This window comes from Pollicipes pollicipes, unplaced genomic scaffold (genome assembly GCF_011947565.3).
Source record: "Pollicipes pollicipes isolate AB1234 unplaced genomic scaffold, Ppol_2.1 Scaffold_7231;HRSCAF=8579_pilon_pilon_pilon, whole genome shotgun sequence".
Taxonomy (NCBI): Eukaryota; Metazoa; Arthropoda; class Thecostraca; order Pollicipedomorpha; family Pollicipedidae; genus Pollicipes; species Pollicipes pollicipes.
Genome location: NW_023597034.1, coordinates 20465308 through 20489025, shown reverse-complemented (window position 1 = coordinate 20489025; position 23718 = coordinate 20465308). Strand labels below are relative to the sequence as shown.

Sequence of the window (23718 nt, the reverse complement as noted above, 5' to 3'; positions counted from 1 at the left end):
CGGGCCGGCCCCTGCCGCGCAGGGCCGGCCCGGCCGGCCGCTGCCGCCCTGACCTGGGGCACCAGCTCACCCACGGCACGACTGAGCCTAGCACTACGCTGCGACGCGACTGGTCCCCGTCTGAGATCGGCCGCAGACCCCGCTAACATGTGGCGGGAGCGGGCCTGATCCGTGCCTGGGCTCACCCGTCCTGGCTTACATGCTCAGTGGACTCCAGAGGCGAGCGACTGGTCCCCGTCTGAGATCGGCCGCAGACCCCGCTAACATGTGGCGGGAGCGGGCCTGATCCGTGCCTGGGCTCACCTGCCCCGGCTTACATGCTCAGTGGACCCCAGGGGCGAGCGACTGTGGTCCTGTGACCAGCCGACGTCATTTGGTTGAGGTAGACTTCGTAAATGAGCTAGATGGGACGTTTCTACTCATCTCGTAGCCTGTATCTTCTGTACGTCATTGATCCCACGAGCTAAAATTGATTGAGTGAAGAAAAACTCGTTTTCCAGCTAGACATGTGGAAAGTTTCGGTATATTCGTTCACATTCGTTCATACCCATGGTCGTGTTATGTTCGTGTATTCATATTCATAACAGGTTCTCCTATGATTCATTTCGTGGCTTGCTTCTAGCGAAACATGTTTTCCTCGGCGATGAAGCACTGAACGGTTTAATACGCGCCTAATAGGCCTTCACCATGTCAGTTAGCATGTCCGTGGAGACTGGGTTTTAATCCAGTGTTGCGGTTAATGAGAAGGCGCAAAAGCGGCCCTATGCCAGTTGCTTGTGATTTGTTGTAGTTTAGGTTTGCATTTTAGAATGCACGTGCTATGTCTTTTTTAAGAAAAGTATAAACAGTCTGCTTAGCCCGATGCCTTTGTAATCACCAAGGATGTGTTAAGCATACGTGGGTCTAGCTCCCCATATTTTTTCCGGAAATGTCCAGGATTCCTGAACCAAAAAGAACGCGGAAGCCAGCCTGGGATGCTGCTGAGGAATTCAGCATGGACCATGTGGCAGCATTCAACATCGTCGAAAAATCCGGCAATAAGCGGAGGTCCGCGGTCCGGCCTGGGATGGTGCTGAGGGATCCCGCGAGAGCAGGCTCGAACCTGGTGTGTGATCCGATCCGTTAACAACCGTAGTCTTGTCCGAAATGCCAGTAGATCCAGAAATACCAAGCGTGCTTCCTGGAAGTCTTGTCGTGAACCAACGTTTCGGCCTAAAGTTTTCTTAGATCCTGCAGTTAGGTTCCTGTTACAGAATGCCGTAAAAGAGACGAGAAGCTCGCAAGATAATCTGTCAATCTGATACAAGCCGTGTTCTTGGATCCGGTTAACGCTTCCCGGATGCAGGGCCTCGTTATATGATGCGTGATGGCATAGCCAGTACACCCGGAGCAAAGTACAGGCAGAGCCATCACTGACGTTGGAGACGGGACGAGTTTAGAAGGTTGCATATCTTGCAGTCAGTTTTTTCGGTCGTAACCCACCTTCGCATCGAATGGGTAGGTCGGGGAAGTGCAAGCGGGCCTGGTCACTGCTCTACCCAGGTGCCCCTATCAACAGTTCCTCACCTGCTCTTCTGATCTGGAGTTGGGCCAAACGCCGACCTTTTCTACCATATCGTAACCCTTTCATCCCTCTAGTATCGTCTCAGATGTCAGTCCCGCGCTTACCTACGCTTACTTGGGGGCTACCTGTCTTTGTAAATATGCGCCAGGCGTGTTCAGTGGATTGAATATCATATTCCCATAGAACATGGTAAGGCACAGTTGTAAGAGTATAAAATGGCCTGAGGTGGGTAAGAAGCATTTATCTTACAAATCCGACTTTTTGGGGATATGAAAAATAACAGGTTACGCGTACATGCTGTCAATTCAAATGTAATGCTCAGATGTGCTCGTATTAGTAACGAAATGAATAACAGTAGAAGCATTGGAAATTGCACGAAGAGTAACCCGAAGCACTGGAGATGGCTAGCGGCCGAAAGGTATGTTGAGCCCGTGTTATGGAAGTTATGCTATTATCCACTGAATCTTATGAAAGCTACGTAATGCACTGTACGGCATACAGCCAACAAGCATCAAGAATATCTGCAAAAATGTCGTACACAATCATCCAGGGGTCTCGTAAGAACTCTGTCAACAAAGAAGTCACCTCACGAGGGAAAAAACAATGAAACACATCGGGATGGAGCAGTAAACATTTACATGGAATTTTATCGATGGGATGTCCCTACTTACCGCACTCCTTGCCCGTAGGCCGAGTTGTAAATTTACTGCGTGGTGTCCAGGGCCTGTGGCCATGATTATCTCATTAGCCACGGGCAGAATGCTTCTCCGTTTAACCTAGCTGGATTCCGGACCCATGCAGAATATTTTGCTGTGTCTCAAGCACCTTTACTCTCGGCAGCTTGGGCTGCGTCAACAGAGCTTTAGGTACCACAGACGGTAACGACAGTAACCTTAGCTGAGCGGAGTAAGGCGCAGTGCAGCATCGTTGTTCCATGAAGGTTATGAATTTGCACGATAAGGAAAATAGAAACAATTCTTAAGTGTACGCATATTCATATTTTACTTCCTGATTTGCATGTTCTTTGTCTGGGGATAAATGGTGATGCATGGCATGTTCAAGTATTGAAGTGTCTTTGTTCACGTTCGGTTGGTAAAACTTGTCTGAAATAAGGTTCAGGGAGATTATGTTGGCACTTTGTTAAAACAGCCGGCATATATCGTGAACAATTCGTTTCATATTTACTGTTTATGTGTTCCAGTTGTCTTAGCGTGCTGAGTTCAGCATTCGTTGTGTATGCATTTTGCCGTTCATAAACTATGTAGTATATATATGATATTCAGCAACGATTGATGTGGTTCTTGCTGACGTTTCAACTTCGTGCATGCGTGTCCAGTAACGATTGATATAGTCCCCGCTGACGTTTCAACTTTGTACTTACGTTTCCTGTAACGATTGATGTAGTCCTGCTGACGTTTCAACTTTTCACGTGCCTGTCCAGTAACGATTGATATAGTCCTGCTGACGTTTCAGCTTTTTACATGCGTGTCCATGTGACAGATTCCAGGCACATTGTGTTCACTTTTGCGTTTTACCATGTGTGACGCTCCCAGTCATTTTGTATTAGTTTTGCCTGTAGGAGATTTAGGTACTTTTAGTTACAAATTGACGGAGGTTAAATTTGGGCATAGTGGTTTATTTTATGTTTTCAGAATGGTTAGATATGAAATACTTTAGGGGGCTAAGTGGTCGCTTTTCGTCGTGCTACGTAAGGAAAAATGAGCCATTTTACTTGCAATAGGATCAATGATAAATAGGATGTGGGGCCCTCGTAACCAAATAACCATGTTAGAACGAAATTCCGGCACCTGGTTTTAGCGAAAGAACAAGTGGGAACCAAGGCTCAGCATCTTTGCGAAAGAACGAGCAAGCTAGGATTCAGGGTTGCAACAAAAGCAAATAAAAACGGTTGAGCCGTGGCCTTAGGTCTCGATTTTTATTTTAAAGAACCAATCCCAAACACGGTGGAAGCTGCGTCTTGAGAATGAGATGACTGGAACCAAGACCGAGAGTTTGGTCTGTGATGAAGCAACCAGCGGGAAGGTGTTATCATTACAGAGGACCATGCGCATGTCTGGATTGATAATGTCGCCACAAAGCAAGAATTATGAGGACATCAGCCCGTCCTGCGCACTGTTCCGTCCCCCTCAACTCCCCTCCACTGCCCTCCCGTCTCCGGCCCAACTCCGATTGAATCCTCGTCACGGTAGCATGTTTCAAACTTGTGGAATTGCATTGATCACGACATGTGGATGTAGACCGACTTCGCCGGTGTGTACGCCACGTGCCTGGACGAAAAACGCTGCATCTGAATGCTCCTGACATGTGGCAACTCGTGTGGTCCGCTTAACGTGTATCACTTCAGATTAGGCGAATGTGGGGGTCAAATCGTCGCCTGAACCAACACTAAAACGCTTACGCTTACCAAACGTTTCAAACCGGTCGTTTCCAAGTGACAACATGCCAGATGTTTGGCAGGATGCCAGGATTCTGCACTCTCGCTTGTATATTGCAAACATGGTAGCCTAGCGACACGAGGATCATGCGGAATAGTTATCGCCAGGTGGCTATGGGTAGTGGGACTTATCCCTCCGGAATATTTCAGCACTGTCACAACAAAGCCGGGCGCAACGGCAATGGGTGAGGCTCTACATGTCTATTCACTTCAAAAACCCTCCGAAATTCGTCTTTGAGTGAACATCGTCGGGAGGGGGCTTTCCCCACTTCCGTCTTGGGCGGTGCGGAGTGGATGGCTCTCCCTTTTTGGTCCTGAATTAAAGTTAAGTGGCGAGCAGAAGCCAGTGTATATACTGGTGTTTGGGAAGTCCAGCGATGCCTGGTTTGAACTCTTGAGTTCACTAATGACACTGCGGATCTAGTCAACATCGAGGCCCGGGGATGTGAAGTCCAGCGATGCCCGGTTTGAACTCTTGAGTTCACTAATGACACTTCGGATCTAATCAACATCGAGGCCTGGGGAGGTGAAGTCGAGGTGTTGCCATGTTTCTGGGTATGGGAGGACATTTTGTCAACTATGCACGTCTGTATACAGTCGTGACGAATCAAGTGCGGGAAAGAGGGCCATGATCGATCAGTATCGGTTGACCTCAGCAAGACCATTAACCTGCTGTCTATCCACCAAAGACCATCAAAGATGACCTGTGCGCCTGCAGATTAGCGGTTTGTATTGATATGCTCGAAAGGATCTTCCACTCCTAAGGGTCAGCAGCAAGTGGAATTTACGTGACAATGGCTTAACGTAAGTTGTTAAGTGCATTTGCGAGGAGCATTATGCATATACTAGTTTTCTGTGTGTAGAATGACGCTTTGTAAAATTTTTGTTAACCTCGCACTGTCTTATCTACAAAAATGGTTTTGCACAACTTCAGGAATGACGCCGTGACGGGGACTTGGCATCACGTTGGACAAATGTGCAATTTTGTTGCAAAACGGGGCGACAGATGCGCCATGTACTGTGTGAGGATGCACAGATCTGTCCTGCACTGTGTGTGCGGACCCATGGCAGGTGATAGCAAGCCATAGTGATTGTGAAATCATGACAGTGTTTTTAGGCACGATGTTAAAGCTTACGGCAAGCGGGAATAGTCATGTGTCATTTTCGCTCAATTTGCATGGGCCGAAAAACCTCTTGGAACCTGAATTATTCGCTTGTCCTAGGGAAGCACTATCCTGAATAACCGCTTGTGGGAGGTCCAGTCCCTCTGCCGGGATTGTCAGCGCGCCAGGCCCGCTGAGCGAGCGCCACTTGTGTTGTATGCGCGTGTGTGCGCGCGCGCCGTCTGCACGCGCCTAACGCCGCAACCGTCGCCCACAGGAGTTCATGCTGTGCCGGAACGAGGAGAAGGACCCGCGCAAGTGCCTGGCCGAGGGCCGAGCCGTCACGTCGTGCGCGCTCGAGTTCTTCCGCCAGGTGAAGCGCTCGTGCCTGGACGAGTTCAACCAGTATGCCAACTGTCTGGACAAGGGATCGCCGGACCTCAAGTACAGATTGTAAGTGGCCGGATGAGTGACGCACCTCTCTGCCGAGCCGTCAGACGGCCTGGCGTCTCAAGGCTGCTGCTGTAACACCGGGCGGTTGGTTTTTGTGACAGTTTTAGCCTGCACATGGTGTGCAGGTGTTTCCAGGCTCCCATCAGGCGCCCTCCGCCCTCCACTCCTCGTGTGTCCTTATCTCCCTAAGCGGCGTCGACTATCCGCGTTACCATCTGCGGTGGGCTTTGCTGAGCCGCTGCCAGCGTTCCCTACAGCTGGCGATAATCTGGCACCGTGTCCCCGGCGGGCTGTACTGACCACGTACGTTTGGTCCCAGTCAGCGCGAATCAGCGGCGTCAATTAGCCTGTACAGGTCATTTGCGTTTATTAACAGCGATGTCATAGATGTGAATGGTCATCGGAGGCGGGACGTAAGTTTCGGTGATGCAGCTTTTTTGTGATGTAGTTGGAAAGGGTTTATGTGGATGGCCATGTGCCCTAAGCGTACGCTAAGCACTGGCTTTTACTGCATGCTCTGACCTCTGCCTCTCCCCACATCCGGGCTGACGCAGTTAAATTTCAACTATCTGGAACCGCCGGCCTTCAGTCGGCTTGTTGCTGTCAGGTTTTCCCGCTACGCAGCCGGACGGTGGCTCGGTTCGCGGCCCTCGTGGTCTTGTTCGTCCGGGGCCTGCCATGGCTTGGCATCGTCTTAGAAGCCGGCACGAACGGTGCAAAGCGAATCCGTTCCAATCCATTCTCTGGTCCGATGAACGGAGGACCCGGAAAGCAGAACAAAGAAACATCAGCATTGTTCATCTTTGTTCCACTACTACGTTTTTAAAGACACGTTCAGAAAAGTCTCATCTGCGGTTGCCCCCCCCCCCCCGAAAAAAGCATCACAGAAACAACAATTAAACATAAAATTGTAGATTTATATAGCTGCAGAGTAAGATGGACATGGACCTGTTGGCTGATTTTGGCAGGCCTGGCTAGGGGTATCAGTATTACGAGTGGGAAAATTCGTCCCTCAGTGATGAATCTAGGGGACGTGTGGCTAAAGACCCCATTCGGGCTACGTGCCGGCCTGCGGGCATAAAGAACTGACCTGCCTTGCAAAATTGATTACCGGTTGAATCATTCCGGGTCTCAGGCGCTTGAACATGGTTCTAATCCATGAAAATGAGCGGACGACGTATCTCTAGCATGTGTGGTGTTGGGACTGAAATTCAAAAGATTACGCCATTTTGAGTGTGGATTTGGAACGGGCTCAATCGGGCTTCTCAGGGACACCTGATCAGTCCCAGCTGTCCGGGAAGTGACATGGCCAGTCTTTAAAGGGAGTGCTCCACATTTGTGCACGGCTCTGAACGAAAAAAAAACATTTTGAAGATCGTTCGACGCTGTTCACACCCCCCCCCCCCCCCTCTTAAGACGTAAAACCCTCTAGTTCTTGATCTACATGCCCGCGATGATATGCAGACTCTGTGAAGGTGACCCAGGCATGCATGTCGCCATAGGAACTTCACTCAGATGGTGCCACCACATTCGCCATGTGGGGTTAAAGATCCGAGACAACCATCATCGAGCTATTCTTGCTTGGCGCACGTGATTCAGTTTGACGTACTTGTACAAATATGAATCAAGTTTTGAGCTACATGACACGGGAAGTTGGACAGTGGCACTAGTAAGTACTGAGACAAAGATTTGTTCTTGAATAACTTGTAAAGATTAACGCCATGACCGAGTGTGTGAATACAAGCAAAGAAGATAAAATAATGGATTTATCTGCAAGAACACCCCGAAAAGGGCCAAAACGTGCGCACACAAAAACATTCGGGTTTTGGAAACTCCGTACCTATTACCACGACATCTCTCGAGAAATTGAAGTACCTCAAGTGAGTCAGCCCGTCTGCTAGGGTGGCAATATCATACGGCCAGTTTGGCACCCTCTCTCACGTCATGACGTCGTTTGGTTGATGCAATTAAACGATGACGCATCAAGGAGCATGTTTACCAAATAGAGGAATTGTGTTGTGCAGAGCAGTCTTGCCCATAGAAAGCAATAGCTATGAGTGGGACTATTTCATCATATCTGATGTTTGCCTCAATGCCTTCATGTGTGGAACATTCCCTTAAACGAAATCCTGGGCAGTCTCCCGCGTGACATCCATCCAATCACCTACCGCCAGCGGGCGGCCTTTTGCGGCTGGAACGTTTGCAGCCGATGTTGTCATCTCTGGTCACGTGGTAGGTTTCTTCGAGTTTATTATGAAATGGTTTCGCAGAAAATCACTTCCAGCGTCAGAAGCTGGAATGTCTATCGAGGCATCACATTGAATTCGGCTATGTCAGTCAAAAACACGACGCAAGGGTGGTACCGCTTAGGTCCCTGCAATCAGTTTATTCCTTCTGTGTTTCAATCCCTTGGAAAGATTGGCCATACCTAAGAACATTGTTGAGTTAGTTCCTTAAAAAGTTGCGAGGCCTCATCCTAATGAATCTGGCGTGCTTTTCCACGCAGAGTTTGCTATTAGAGCTGCAGCAGTTCTACGACATGTAACGCCAACACAGATCTTACGAGAGATGAGGTCACCCGCTGCCAATTTCAGTTATGACACCGCCTTAAGACATAGCGTTACGTTGCAGGACGACGTGGAAAGGGTCAGCTATGTCAGATGTCCTTAATTTGTTGATGATCAAAAACGCCCTTGGGGGTCTCAGTTGTCTGATTTTCAAGGCTGCCGCTGTGCCATCGGCGTTTGATTATGTTATGACAGTTTTAGCCTTACAGAGTGTGCAGGTGTTTCCAGGCTTCCATCAGGCGCCCTCTGCCCTCCACTCCTCGTGTGCCCTTATCTCCCTAAGCGGCGTCGACTATCCGCGTTGCCATCTGCGGTGGGCTTTTCTGGGCCGCTGCCAGCGTGCCCCCACGGCCGGCGATAATCTTCGGCACCATGTCACTGCCGGGCTGTGCTGACCACGTCCGTCCGGCGGCACACAGCGCCGGCAGGGCGGTAGTTTGTCCGGGATTGGGAGGGGCAGGCTCAGAGGCGCTTTGGCTCGTTTTTTTTTTCAATCCAGCGCCGTAAGCCTACGGAATTGAGAAGGGCAGGCTCAGAGGCACTTCGGGTGCTTCTTTTAATGCACCGCGGTAAGCCTACGCGATTGGGAGGGGCAGGCTCAGGGGCACTTTGGGTCGTTTCTTTCATTGCAACGCTGTAAGCTTACGCTGAAGTTTCCCAATTGCTTATGCAAACAAACTGTGAGCGGTTTTTAAGTAGTGGATGTAACGCACACACTACGTAGCAATTATGACGTAATGTCCTATATTTGGGGTCAAACAAGGTCATATACGGACGTAAAATGACCATTGAAGTCGGCGCGCCTGAAACACCAATAAACAACGAAGGCAGGTCATGTTGAATCCTGGCCAACGTCAGAACAATTTGAACGCAGTTTAGCAACTGGATAAGTTTTCTGATCGCTTCTGAAGTTAAGTGCTTTGAATGTGCTTAACTCAGTGGATGTGTAAATAAGCATGCAGAAGCTATATATTTATCATAGCACTGTACGCGCAAAGAAGTAAGGCAGGCCACGACCTTGCCTGTTGCGGATTATGAAACTAGATGCGTCGTTTCGCGGAACATGTTGGTGGGCTGAGCAGGGATACTCAGGCAAGGAAACTGAACTCAGTTTTTGCAGCCAAGGGTCGGGATACTGGCTTGTAATGGCTATGTGCAGCGGCTAGGCTAGTGGAGGCTGCAAGTTACCTGGCACAAAGAGGTAAATTCGTTTGGAAGCCGCTTTTCCTCATACATTAAATACCCAAGATATTCACCTTAGGTGCCCGTTGAAAAAAAATTAGCAATGCTCACTCCGTTGATCAGATCTTTCCCAAGCGCATGCACCATCCAGCAGTTTGGCGGTGCGTGTAGTCTGAAGTCAAAGACGTGCGAGGTGTTTGCGATCATCTATGCCGCCGGGCGCCGTCCCCTCGTGTGCCGCGAATGGTGACGCCCACTTCCGGTCAATGCGTAATGACGTGACGCAGTGCGGGCCGAGGTCGACCCGACGGCTTGCCCCGGATAAGGACACACCCTTCCTAAGAATAGCATCGGCGTAGGAGGCGCTTCCCAAAACACACGCCCTCCATTCGGCGGTAGCTTGAGCACGCTAGGAGTGGCTGATCGCGGCTGCGACCGGCCGACGAACGCGGTGAGCGTTTGCGTCAGGCGGTAACTGCTATCGCAAAAATCGGACCAATGGACACGTTGATTTCATGTGTTTGTATCCTGACATATGGATCCTTTGTTAACTTTTGGTGCATTCGACTTCCACTTTCTGGTTCTTATTGCTCTAGGATTTGTCGTCAAACACCTCTAAGATTTGACGCTATCACAAAAAAACATGGTGGGCAGCATTCTCCCCTAATAATGTGCGTGTTTATAATGACGCGATATTCAGGACCATCGATCGCTCTGAAAACTTCTGAGGAATGTATTTTTCTGGAAGAAAATTTCGTGTTTTTCCCATGAAAACTGAGTTGTAGCTGTAAACATCTACAACACTGCCGTGGAAGTCCAATGTTTCCCCAAAAATTGGTGGATGGGCTCATGCGTGCTCACAGCAATCTTGCCTTACTGCTAGTTATACGCGCACCCGGATGCTGAGTGGTGCCCTGAGCTGAAATCAGACTTTCCACCCCGTTCATTTCTTTTTTGAACATGCAGCAGACTTGATTTCGTAAGACGGCGTGAGAGTAGTAAACAACGCCATTGGCAAAATGCTTGCCTCTTCTAAGCTTACTGATATCTGATAGAGCTGATGGTGATAAAGTAATTTATCACACGAGCACGGAGTTAGCGTGACACCGCTATGAACTAATGGTAGTTGCGTGACTGTGAAATGTGCGTAACCTGGGCACCACGGTCCCTGGTTTCCCACGATGAAATGTTATTGAACACTGCTGGAGTGACGTGGGAGCAATGGCGGGCCTTCTCCCGCCCCTAGAAAAAAAACAGCGGGCAAGTACGTACACTGGAGCCAGTCAACCCATCCTTTGGAAGCCTTTGCATTTGATGGCAGATAACTAGCACGCACACTGGAAGACAAGGAGGGGCAATTCAGTCAGTTGCCAGTTGTATGGAAACATCGCCTGGACGAAAGATGGACGCATGTGCTTTTGAAACACCTTGACATGAACCTAAGCGCATCTTTTTGTGAAAGGGGCACACAAATTATCGTAGCTTTGAAATGATTGGCTGATGAAGCATCTCGTGGCGGCATGGGTGTCGGCACTCTCCATAATCGTTATTGGGTGATCAGTACAATGGAGAAATATATGCGGTTGAGCGTGACCTGTGATCACTGAGATGTATTTTCTGGTCTGCCCCATTCCACGTGTTTTTATATGTACTACTAACGTCTTAATTGCTGTGCAGTTAGAACATGTGTAATGTTCAATGGTATATTTCTCCTTATCCATGCAGGTGCAACAAACAGGTTTCCTCAAAACCAGAGTACGTGATTTGGGCATTTTTGTCCTTGAACCCAACGTTGAACTCCTGTAAAAAATCAACCAAGCAATTTTTCAACGCGGTTTAATTCGATTATGCCGTGCTGATAAAAAAACACTATATTTGTACCGTGAGCCTGCTTACCCTAGTCTATCGCGATTGTGTGCACTTATTGGGCGCATAAGGATCTTGTAATATGCCTCTAGATTTCAAGGTGGTAGAAACTTTGCAGAGCTTCAAATATCTGGTTCATCCTAAAATACTGAGAGAGTTGCGGCTAAGGGTTTTTTGCAAAAGTTTTGTATTTTCCGCTCTTGACAGGTTTGCGGCAAATGGGAGAGCAAAAAGGGCGCCTAACCCCCACCTTTTGAAACATTTTACATTGTTGCAATCGAGATAAGGCCGATTGACAGGGGCGGTGTTGTCAGAAGAGTCGATGTTGACAGAAGGGCGAGTATTCACTGGACGTTGATTGAGAAGAAATAACCAGAAATTGATCCCGATCCCCCAAACTCGGAGAACTTTCATTGCTCATGCTATCTGATGTCAGCAAAAAGTGAATAGTCCCGTACAGTCTGTTTATTTTCTGACCATGTCCTCCTCGACTGTCAAACTTGCAAGATCCCATCAAATGGGGCCTTTTATGTCGATATAAAATCAGAACGTGTCGATGTCCGCATTATAGAGACAGACACGTCAGTTTTTATTACGACTGTGTCGTAAATCGTTGCGGTATAAGAGCTGACTCCCATTCACCGCCACGAAGCTATTGCCTCGGAGCACATGTAACAGATCGTCAGTTGACAAGGTCAGCGGCAAAGCCGCAATAGTGGCAGTTTTCTTTTCAGATCATCACACTTTATTCAGTGGTAATAGATTATGGTAATCATAACTTTTCATTTTGGTACAACTATATAAAGACCAATTATTTCCAAAAGGGTTATCCGATCAGCATCACTTGGCCAAAATCACCAAATGTGGTGTGTGCTGTTGGTTCGGGTCGGCGCTGCCCAATGTTTCTATGGGGACAAAATTAATTAGGCAACCAGAATGGCCACTTCCATCACCAAAATACACACCTTTTCACCAACTGAATCTGCAAGCCGAAACAGCTAGTTTATCACCAGAAGGCCGAGTTATCACCAATGTTGCCAATAAAATCTGGTACAGTGAACCAACCAAATATTACGGCGAAATCCTCCGAGTGCAGGTGGAGAAATGAGCGATCACAAAAAATTAAATCGTAACCAAGAGCACTGCTTGTCGCTCCCTGTGGCCTAATTGGTATCACCTGGCGATCCCAATCTACTTGTGTCGTTATAGGGGTTCATGTCGCTATGTACGCGCCTTCAGGGGCACGTCCAGTATGATCAAACGGGAGGGGGAGGGACATCCCGGTGAAAACTCATGAGGTAGGGGTGGTGGTCGAGTAGTGCCCTGCATTCTTGATTTTTGCTGCCTCCTATGAGAGCTCACTGTTTGACTTCTGACTTGAATGGGCTGCGGCTGGCGGCCAATGACAGCGGCTAGTCAATATCAAGGAGGTCAAAGGGCAGAGAACCGTGCCGGCTGTTCAGCATGGGTGGTCTCAGACGTACATAGACGCCTTTGTCGTCCCGGGGACTCCCGACAGGCGCGGCGAGTCCCTTAAGTTGACCTTTGAGGGTCATGCCTTCATCTTGGGGTCTTCCCCGGGCCTCGGGTCCGGGCCTGGGGACGACCGGACCTGGGATCGTCCCTTGGGCCCTCCAATCGAGCCCTTGATAGTCTGTGCCGAGGGTCACGAAAGCCAATCAGGGCATAGTGGGAGGATGTGTCCCCGCCCCCCCCCCCCCCCCCCCCCCCCCCGCCTCCTCACGGCTGGCTGCGCCTCTGGGTGTGTATGTATGTACGAAACTCAAAGCTAGGCAGCGACTGGCTCTCAGAACGTAACTCCAATGTGAAAGTGGTGTTTGCGTCCAAAACATTCGCAACCTGATGCCGCGTTGTTTTGAAATATGGTGGTTTTTGTTGTTGGGCTGAATATTCTAGATCCTGGTACAAATTCTTGGTTTCCCGCTGTGTCGTGGTGAGTTGTTTCACCCATTTGGTGGAACCTCAGCCGGTCTGGTGGATATTATTCTTGCTGGACATTTTCGTCGCGTATTTGGTGACATGAGTGCGCATCACGGTTAAACTTTGTAACTGGTGCTGAAAACGAGCATATTGGTGGCAATAATCCAATCGGTATGGGATTGTACATTTTGATTGTGATTTAACCAATCTGGTAGAAGGGCTCATTTTGGTTATTTTGGAGTCATTTTTGGTGACCTGTTGGTAGGGAGCCGTTTCTATTGCCTGGGATAAAATATATGCCTGTTTGGATGTTTGGCTAAATAGATCAGCTAAGAAGACGTTTGATCAATGCCGGCATTGTGCTATATGTTTAAATACATGCTCTCTGTTCTTCTTGCTAAGATTGAGTCCTGAAAGTTTACGTTGACCTATGTTTGGAGCTGCTGGGGGAGTTATTGGGGTGTTAAGGAGCCAAGGTTGCTGGTAAGAGGCATGACTTGTGTACAGGTCCATTAAGTAGCAAAGAAATTTCTGTCAGTCTTCGATTACTGTGGTGAAGCCCTAATCGTCCAAGCATGCAGACAGTCCACTAACCAGCCTTGAGCAAAGCATATGTTACTGGTGCCAAAAGTGGATGCTAGAACCGTAGATACAAGATAACGTGCATGCAGGAAATGGACAAATTTACGCGAGTGCATTCCCTGTGTGTTACCCTGCAAACTGTGGCAGATCTTGGTGATATCTCAGGGGGGAAGGTTGTAGCAAAAATCTTAAATGTGGGACGGCTTTCTGAATTAGTTAACGTACTCGGATTTTATTCATCAGCTATAATGAGCACGAGAGCCGCAATTTCGTATTGTTGGTCCTAGCCCTGCGAACTTTCCGACAAAAGTGGACCAAGTATTTAAAGACTTACATTTGTCCATATATTTTGAGAGCAGGTTTGGCCATTTGGCCAGCTCAGTCTCCCATTTTTTTCTTTTTACCTTGCCGGTGAGGAACACCTTGCTGAATCTAGAGCATCAAGCTGGAAAAGAATATCGTATAGGATTCTGGTTCTCGCTGCTTACTTTTACATCACTCTAGATTGGATCGGTTCGGGCTGGATCTCAGCGTAATCCATAGCTGTAACTTGGCTCTCGCGGGATCCCTGCATGTTCCAGGCTGGGTCTCTGTTCTTGCTGGATCTTTCAACATGACGCCGGGCTGGACCTTTGTTCTCGCTGGTTCCCTTGGTAAAGTAGCCTGGGCCCTACTTCTTACCGGATCTTTCGGCTTATTGCCGGGCTAGACCTAACTTGTTGCTGGATGTTTCGGCTTGATATGAGGTTAGGTCCTGGTTCTTGCTGGTTCCCCGGGTCAGTTGCCACGAGACCTGTACAGTTTGTTTCGCCATATTCAGCTTTTTGACGGATGTCTGAAAAGTAATAGTCTCACGTCAGGTAAATCGCCGTTTTTCTGCCAAAACTCATACCGTAAACTTGTGGGTAATTCGACTCCAGAATCCAACGGAACGGTTTGCCACGAAACCGTCACCGCTCGAAATGTTTTGACCGACAACTTATCGCACATCAAAAGAGCACGTGAACTCAGCTCAAAGGCCCTCATTTTTGCCAAATGCCTTAGTTTTGCTCATGGGCAGCTCAGTTATCAGAAACTGCGACGGACATAGTGAGAGCTTTTCCGTCCCTTGCACATAGGCGATGCCTATAATCCTTGGAAAAATGATAATTTCAGGTCAGGTCAGTGGGAATTTCCCTAACTCACATGTTACGCCCGTGTTTTTTGTGTGTTTCGTTTTGTTTTGTTTTGTTTTGTTGTTTTGTTTTGTTTTTTGCTTGCGGACAGCCCTGCTTCCGAAACATTTGTGACAAGTGGTCACGAAGTTTTCACCATTCGGTGTGTCATGGCCGGTTCCCTATCGCAGTTTCCATAACGGATACGGACCACCGCGACGCAAAATCCCGGAACGAAAACCTCTGCGCATAAGTCCCCAAGTGAAGTCCAAATGCTGCAACCAACGTAAATCTGGCCACCCCCGCAGCAATTCCGCACGGTTTTGGAGCAAGTGGGAATTTCCCAACCATTGTCGGGGTGCGGGCGAGGGTATCATAACTTTGCATGTGCTAGGACATGAAAACTTGCTTGTTTTCTTGAGTTCTTTGTGGAGAAAGGCATGCAAACATCCTGACAAACATGCATCCAGTCATGCAAAAGACGTGGGAGAGACCCGGTTGAGGAGACAGTGGGTAAGAGAGCCGTTGTTACGACGGTGGATGAAGTGGAGTGTCTGTTCATTGTTTGCGTTCACGAGAAAGGATGGGGAGAGTCGAGAACATTCCTATGCTTTAATGACCATTGGCGGCAACTGAATTATAGGTGAGTAACTGAGAGAAGCAATGTAAAATTTGCAGTCACTAGTTATTATCGTCAAAAATCCTATGTTTGGGCTATGATGGAATATATTCTTAACCATTACTACCAGTGGTGTAGCCGAGACTTTGCTTGGGAGGGAGCCGTAGAGAATCGTAGCGGTGCCTTTCAGGCAAGGGTCCTCCCTGTTTTTTATTCGAAAGCATTTTTAGGATCAGGATCAGATTAGGTGCCTATAGCCCGTTTGCCCTACGGGCGTGTTTATTGCGGCCTTTGTCACCTCCATGGCGGATCGTAGCCCCGAAAGCATTCCCTTCCCATTCCCTCCCACGCCTGCGAAGATGGGGAGTGTATGTCAAGGTCATCTTGGCATGTGCGACGTCACAAGAGCATCATTGAACTTAAGTCATCCCATAAGACTTGGGGCGATCAAAGCCAAGAAAATGTTATGGCCGAGTGGTTCATATCTGGCGTTCGCGAGCACCGTTTCCAGATATAACGGCCGTCAACTGGCTCTCAATGCTGTGCAAGGTACGATGACGAAATTAAAAGACGCATCAAAGACCATATTTACTAAGCATATAAATTTTGCTGTTTAGGGCAGTCTTTTCTACTCAAAAGTACACAAATGATTATAAGCCAGCTTGTTTCATCATATCTGATGTTTTCTTCCATGCTGCGAAGAAAACGTGAGTGAAACGTGAAATATTCCTTTTAAGAATAAAACACCTTTGTTTAAATGTTTCTGCTTCAGCCCATTGGTCGTCTTTAACAAGCATGCTTGCTTGAAATATAGCAATGGTACATCGGCAGCGTGCGGTGCGCAATCCTGAACGGATTTACCGGTTCACATGCGATTCGCACCCTGACGAGCGTGGAAAAGGGTTATCGACACTTTCGCGCACGCGCAGCGTTAGGTTAATCAGACCAGCGCGGAGCCGGTCGCCTCCACGGAAGCGTTGCGGAGCCGTTACGCCGTTGCGGAGCCGTTACGGAATCGGTGCGACCACGGCATAAACTAAATCTTCGCCGTTGCGTGCCGCTATAGACGATTCCCTGCCGCCCTTAAATCCTTTTTTGCCCAGGAGCTACTCAGCTTTAAGAATCCGTAGTTAGGTCTAAACAGCACTAAACCCTCAGATTTTTGGAGGATGCGTGGGGGTGTGGCGTGTGATCTTTCTCAACGCGTCCATACTGGCATTTATAAGTGCCGTGAAGAGCAGCGAAATGTACCAGATGAAAGGGTTTGAAGAATGTACTTACACTATGTATTGGTGTCAAATGTCTTCGTAGTCATCATCCGTGTAGCCGGACGCGCCGAAGTGGCGTTATGAAGGTCCGCTCAGGGCTTATTAGACGAGCTTTATAGAAGATTCGTGCCGTGTGATCAAGCAGCAGTTGAATGAATTACGATACGTTACGTTTATGCATCGATGCATGGATATGCATTGATATGATTACGATGCGTTGCGTTGGATACACCGAACGATTATCCCTTGCTCGCCGGGCGGTTATTTCTAGCGACCCGAATGACCGCGACACATGATAAACAATGTTGCCCGGTGTGCGCGTCCAGGGCAATATTTTGATTCTAACACAATATTCATGGGTGAACTGACACAGTTTGAACCCCTTAATGTGTGCGTGCTTTCATTTTATTATAGAAAATGAGACAAAGATATTACAGCATTTGAAAACTGTTCAAGAATTAATTTCACGCTTGGTACATGGGTGGGCAGGATGTTCCGTACCGTTTGCGTCCAAGCCCACCATCACGTTGTTCAATTTAAAAGAAAATCACGTCACTAAATCACGGGAGCTTTGCCACACGTTAGCTTTGTTTCATGTTGACGTTTGATGGCTTTCATTTTCGTCTGCTAAAAGAAGCTTGCTAACCTGCAAAAGGTCATGAAATAAAACGAGCTAAGTAGAGTCGGTTACAATCCTGCCTATATTCATATTCACCAGTGCATATCTTCATCGTACCCGAATTTTCTTCATGCACGTCAGCATCTTTAATGAATTAGTGCAAAGTTGCATGGCCTTGTGATCATCACCTTTAATACGATCATGTGCGCCAGAGAAAGCACGCTCCTCTGCATGAGGCAGCACCTTAACCAGGTTTGCTAGTCAGCTGCCGCCAGGGGGGTCAGCTTCGTCCAATACTGAGTCTTTTTCGTCATGTTTAGTGAGGCACTCACTTTCCAGGGTCTGTTTTCATGATACCGGTGCATGAACTTCATAAGTGGTGCGTGACTTGCATGACAGCTCATTAATCGACAGTGCTGTGCCATGCAAGTTACTCTGCGACTTGCATGTAATCCTATTCCAATAGTCTAAGCTTTTGCAAGGGCATGGAGCCGACACTCCGCTGTTGGCGATGGCCAATGGCAGATTGCGTGCAATACTGATATGCGCCTGGCGAAACGCCGCTAGGTTTTCCTGTCACCTCGTTTATGAAAGGGATTCCGAGAACCTTGCGGTGCACGCGGTCTGACGGCCGTCAGATGAGAACAGTCATTTCTCACCCCCGTCCCCGCCCCCACCTCATCCTGCATCCTGCGAACACCTCGTTTCAGCGGGGACATGCTGCGGCTGTCGGCCATGGGTCGGCCCGTCGCCACCCCCGGCTGGGAGTCCCGCCCGAGCGCCCGCGCACGCCCAGACGCCGACCAAGTGTCCGTAACGGCGATGACTCCGGATACCTGCAGTATCTGAGTCATCCGGTGCATTGCTTGTAACCAGGAGCTCGGTGATGTTGCGATAACTGCGCAAAGTTTACTAAATGTGCATTATCATTGTTCTGTTACACATGTAGGAGCAGTTTTGGACTCCAGTGACCATTTGAACATTCATTACGGTTCAGACTTCTTTGGTATCGCTGTATTGCTATGGCACTGAGCTGCGGCCGCTCTGCTAACTCTTCCACATCCCTCATTCAGTTTTGCCACCGTCTGTGCTGGGGTGCAGGAGGATATAGATGTGGCGGCGCGGGCGGGCTAGGATGTCACGACATTGGTGCTACAGCACAGACGTGGCGGCGCGGGCAGGCTAGGGTGTCACGGCATTGGTGCTACAGCAAGAGCTCCTACCGACAAGAGTGCTACGACATTAGTTATGCGCGATATTACTTCAATTGCCAAAACGAATGCATACTTTACTTATGCGCAACATTACTTGTACTGGAAAAACTTATACACGACGTGAGTACTACACGATGGAACTTATGATGCAAAAATATATGCGAGTTATTACCTTTGCAGCAAATACTAGACCGGGCGTCTTTGCTACAGCACTAATATTGCGTATAAGCCTTTGCAGTAGAAGTAGTGCCGTGTATAAGTAACGGCTGAATGCGTTTCTGCGATAGAGGTAATGTCGGGTATAAGTTTTGAAGCATAAGTTTTGTCGTGTGGTTCTAATGCCGCGTGTAAGTATTTGTAAAAAAGTAAAGTGGTGTATAAGTAATTATTGGATGTTTTTGCAATGGAAGTAATAACCAGCATAAATTTATGCAGCATAAGTTTCGTCGCCTAGTCCTCATGTCGTGTATAAACATTGGTGACAGAAGTGATGTAGCACTCCTGTCGGCAGGAGGTTGTGTTGTAGCTTTAATGTGGAACCGCAGACAACGATGGGGTATATGTGTGGGTATGCGCTACACGTGGCAAACCGGCGGCGTACGGCCCATTACCGTTTGGCTCATGTGCGCCTTTGCAATCTTCGGAACGGTCTTGAACCATCGTGACCATGTGTCACGGTTTTCCTGCAGTGAGCGGCGCACTGATGACATGGCGTCCTTGCCGCTGATCCCATTGCCGTTAGATCGGAGCATCCGGCGGCGCGCGCTTTTTTCGCTGAAGCGTCTCGGCTTCAAATCAGGTGCCACCTGAATTGAAGCGCATGACAAATCGCGCGCGAAATCTGTTTTGCTTTCATCAAACTCGGGTAGCAATGCAATGTCATGGCAGATTCGGAGCAAGCGATGGAGCGACAGGAACCGCAAAGCGCACCGCTGTCCGACCGCGTGGTGGGCCGGCTCAGCGGGAGCAAGACAGTCGGTGCTTGGCAGTTCCAGCTAGACGGCCCCAGATTTTTACATGCACTCAACCATGCTTAATCGCACGGGAAACTAAATAACGAAATGTCATAAGAACAGCACGTTGCGTGTAGTCGGATTTCCTACATTGGGCATTGTTCAAACGAGGTGGTGCCGATGGAGGTTGCCAACCCTTCTCGTTGCCCACGCCGGCTGTGTAAACCCGCCGAACCAGACCGGAACCTGAGCGTGTTTCAAGTGTGCATGCAGTCCCACGGCGCCCTGCCACAAGGATCATTCGTCTCAGCGCGGGTGGCTGGGACGAACCTGCTGCGAGCCGCTTGGCCCGAGTCCTTCGGGCTACCGGGGCGGTGGGCTCAGCCGCCCACGCAGGTGTAAACCCGTCTGCCGAGCCGGCGCGGCCGGCTGTATCGGTCCGGCCCGGCCAGACGGGCCAGATTAGGGGGCTCGGACGCGAGACCTTGCAGTCCCGGCCCAGCGATCCGAGCCGGGCAGCGCGCGGCCACTTTCTCCCCGGGAAGAGGGCGGCTCGCTGTCTGCATGGCGCACTCCCCGCTCCCGGTCGTCAGCGCCCCCCCCCCCCCCCGCCCCCTCCTACCGTCGGCCATGAGTGAACTCATGACTTGGAGCTTTCATTTTACAGCTAAGGATATGTGCGATATGAAACACTTATCGGTACCGGTTAAAAGTTTGTCTGATCATTTTAAACAGCCTGGCTGCCTTCTATGCGTCAGGTATGAATTATCGGCTGTCGAGATGCGCATAGCGTGAACTTATTCCGTACGGCCGACGGATTTTCATGGCTTTGAACTTCTGGCGGTAACGTCGACAGTGCTGTAGACAATGGAAATCAGCTGAGTTACAGTTACGTCGCAAGGAGTTCCAGTAGAACACCTATGAAAAATTTAAGTAATTATGCTGAAACCCTGCAAGGCCACCAGTGGGTCGCGGGGATGCAGTTACGGCTACAGCTCGACACCAGTTCAGAAGGCGCCATTCTTTTTGCCTACCGTATGCCTACCTTTGGTGCATGAAACGACCTAAACATACTTCGGATTGTACTAGCTCAGGCGCCGCGCCCAAAATGCGTTCATACATGTTCAGTGCGTACGCTCACACGTGACAAACGTTCCACACTGAAGTGTCCTGCTCAACCCCGAGGCTGCATGTCACACGGGCGATGGTGGAGCTCCCACCGTGCTCGGTGCGCGCGGGCTTTCTGAGGTTGCACCAACGCTACTTCACTTTGTTGACTTTCGTGAGCCGGCCTGTTTCGCGCTCCCCCTCCCCCCCCCCCCCTATCGTGCACGCACGCATGGCAACGGCACGCACGGGGTGGGAGCCTCACGCGAAGCATCGGCGAACTTCAGGGCTTATTCAGCACGGTCTTCGCCGCCGTTCTGGCCTCAGAAACACCTTCAGACGGCCCGCACAACAGCGCCCTCCGACGGCCGGATCTGGACCGGAGGATCTGATGAGGCTGCGATCGAGTTCCCGTAGCCTTGTTTTGCTGTTTTTCTGGTCGCTGAAATGAGATCCAGTCGCGTGAGTGAAGAACGTGTTCCACATTTAGATAAGGTTTTGAACTAGAAAAGTCATCTTGAAGACCTTTGGGTGCAGTTCATAGCCCTGCTCTTCTTCAAACCGTAGCCCCTCTAGTCTCTGAGTTACACGCCCGCGAGAATGGGGAGAGTATTTCAAAGTCACTTTAACATTGATGACGTCTTAATAACGTCATTCAAATACTGCCATTTCATAAGCCGTGCGGCGATGAAGGTCGGGAAAAGCATATCGGTTGAGTCGTTCATATCTGGCGTCCGTAAGCATGCTTTCCAGATAGAACGGCCGTCAGTTGGCTCTCAGTAAATGCTGTGCAAGGTACGGTTACGTAATTAAGCAAGACGTATCGAACAGCATATTTACTAAACAGAGGAATTGTAGTGTCTAGAGCAATATTTTCTACGTAACTGTTAAGTCTATGCTTCTTAAACTGTCCGTTGCAAGTGAGCTTGTTTCATCATATATAATGTTTGCTTCAATATCTTTGAAGCATTCCTCCCTATCACCCAGATGAAGAGCGCGGCGACGGCCAGCATCAGTAGAAACACTACGTCACTGGCATTTAACCGCGCTGGCATCCGGCATGTGTATGTCTCCGGCCTCTGATCAATGGTGTCTGTGCAAACCTTGGCCCTGTTATAACACACTGTCGCCTGTTATTTTTTCCAGTCTGGAACATGGGCTCAGAGAGCGGAGTTAACAGTAAAAGTGCGCCTTTGTTCTTGTTTTTTTTACACGCTAACAACATGACCCTCCATACCGGTAAAACTGGCTGAGATGATCTTCTCCTCCCCGTCGTCTTAACGTCATCTGGCAGGCGATGTTCGTTCGTGAGGATGGCCCGACGTGTGTGAGCTTCCGCCGCATCAGTTTGTCCGCCAGCTCCGCGGCCGTACACAACCGGTCGGCTAATGTGTGTTGAGCGGCGCCGCCAGGCGTTCGATGACATTTGCGGCGCCGGTGACGTGCTGGGCTAGATCCGGGTTACCTCCATTTCCGGCGTAGGACAGCAATACAGGGTTGTACCGGGAGCTGGCGGGAGCCGACGTCAGCCCGTTGCGGATCAGCAGGTCACGCTGTGATGGTGCGTGGGCACGTAGACGATGAAGAAGCCGGCCCCGGAAGGTGCAGAGGGCCTCGCGCACTGTGATGCAGTCTGGCAAGCCGCGGTAACACTTCAGGAAGCCGTTTGACTTCCTCAGATTCCCTCGTGATGGCGACGGGCTTGCCCTCTCCTCCCGTCTGTGGTGATCGTCGATGCTCAGCGCTTGCAGCAGGCCTTCGAAGCGGCTCATCGTCGTCGTGGTCCGGTAGAATGATCTTGAGAGGCTTCCAAACAGCAGATCTGGAGTGCTGCAAGGATGAGGAGAATGAGGAGGCGCAGGAAGGCTGACATGTTTCCCGGATGGATCGGGGTGTGCCATTGGTCGCAAAACAACCGTGTTGCGGTCATCACTGAACCGTTCACACCTGTGTAACCGTTTTATCGTATCAGTGGTCGAAAGTGCGGCAACCTTGACCCTGGCCCCTCCCTTCTCCCGGGCCGTCGCGTAGATCAGGCTTTAGGTCTTCCAGATTGCCAACAGTGAAGCCATGCCTGGCAGGGAGCAGACGTGTAAGTTTACATGTTCACTCTTCACCGGCTGCATGAGAGGGAGGTCTTCCTGCATTGGTATTATTCAACACGTCTGACTTGCCGAGCGTCTGAAATGAAGTGCTTGTTGTGTTGATCCAATCTTTCAGCTGTGATATTCCAGCGTGTTGTTTCAGTCATTTATCATTTGCAACTTTACTGTGCAATGTGGTACTTAACATGCCAGGCAAGGAACGGGTTTGGTGGAAAAGGTGACCTAGGCCTAGGATCATTCGCGTGGACGTGAACTGTGCGCTACCTTCGTGTGGCCGGATGACCTTGGCTGCTTGGTCTTCTTCGGAAAACGTGCAGGCATGGTTTCTTTCGAAAGTGTGACCAGTTCGGGCTATTATTGTGCCTAGTCGTTCGGATTATTTCTAAAAGCCGCCTATAAATGGTCCCGAGAGGAGCCTTCGATGTCTTGGTCCCATCAGCAATGCCAACGATTCGAACTAAGCCGGGGCTGATTAATAGCCTTGCACCAATTATCGTGATCGGATGAAAAGCTGTTTTTCCAACGGATTTACGAGCCTATCTTTGGCTATTCCTCGTATGTCTAATGTCGTCCACTTTATCTTGATATCTATCCGGGATGAGATATAGCTCTAATTATCATACAAGATCGTTGGGCCTGTCAGTGGCAGCAACCCCAAGTACTTTCGCTTCTAATGCTTGTATTTTTTTTCATTTAATGAAAAGACAAGCACTATGCATGTATCAGAAAAGTATGGCTATGCGCTAGCCGATTTTCCGAAGGGTAAAATCATCCTGTTCGTTCCTGCCTGGGCATTCCAATGAGGCAGAGGTGAAAGTGTGTGATTGATAGTCGGGAATGGTGTTGGGTTGCAAGGTTCTACCTCGGTTGTTGTCGTCAGAACTTCCTTGCATGTCTGAGGATTTTGTGGTATGATCAGCTTGGTAGAGTTCTAGCCGAATTTTTTTTAACACTGTTTCGTTGCAG

General features: G+C 49.3%; 1 protein-coding gene across 1 annotated transcript in view; it reads left to right on the top strand.

Annotated features, from left to right (window-relative positions):
• The window catches only part of ND-19 (NADH dehydrogenase [ubiquinone] 1 alpha subcomplex subunit 8), a 108791-nt gene that overhangs the window by 61372 nt on the left and 23701 nt on the right, over nt 1-23718 (top strand). Inside the window, exon 2 of the mRNA XM_037233582.1 lies at nt 5400-5575. Coding sequence (XP_037089477.1) covers nt 5400-5575 — 176 coding nt within the window. The remainder of the gene's footprint in view (nt 1-5399; nt 5576-23718) is intronic.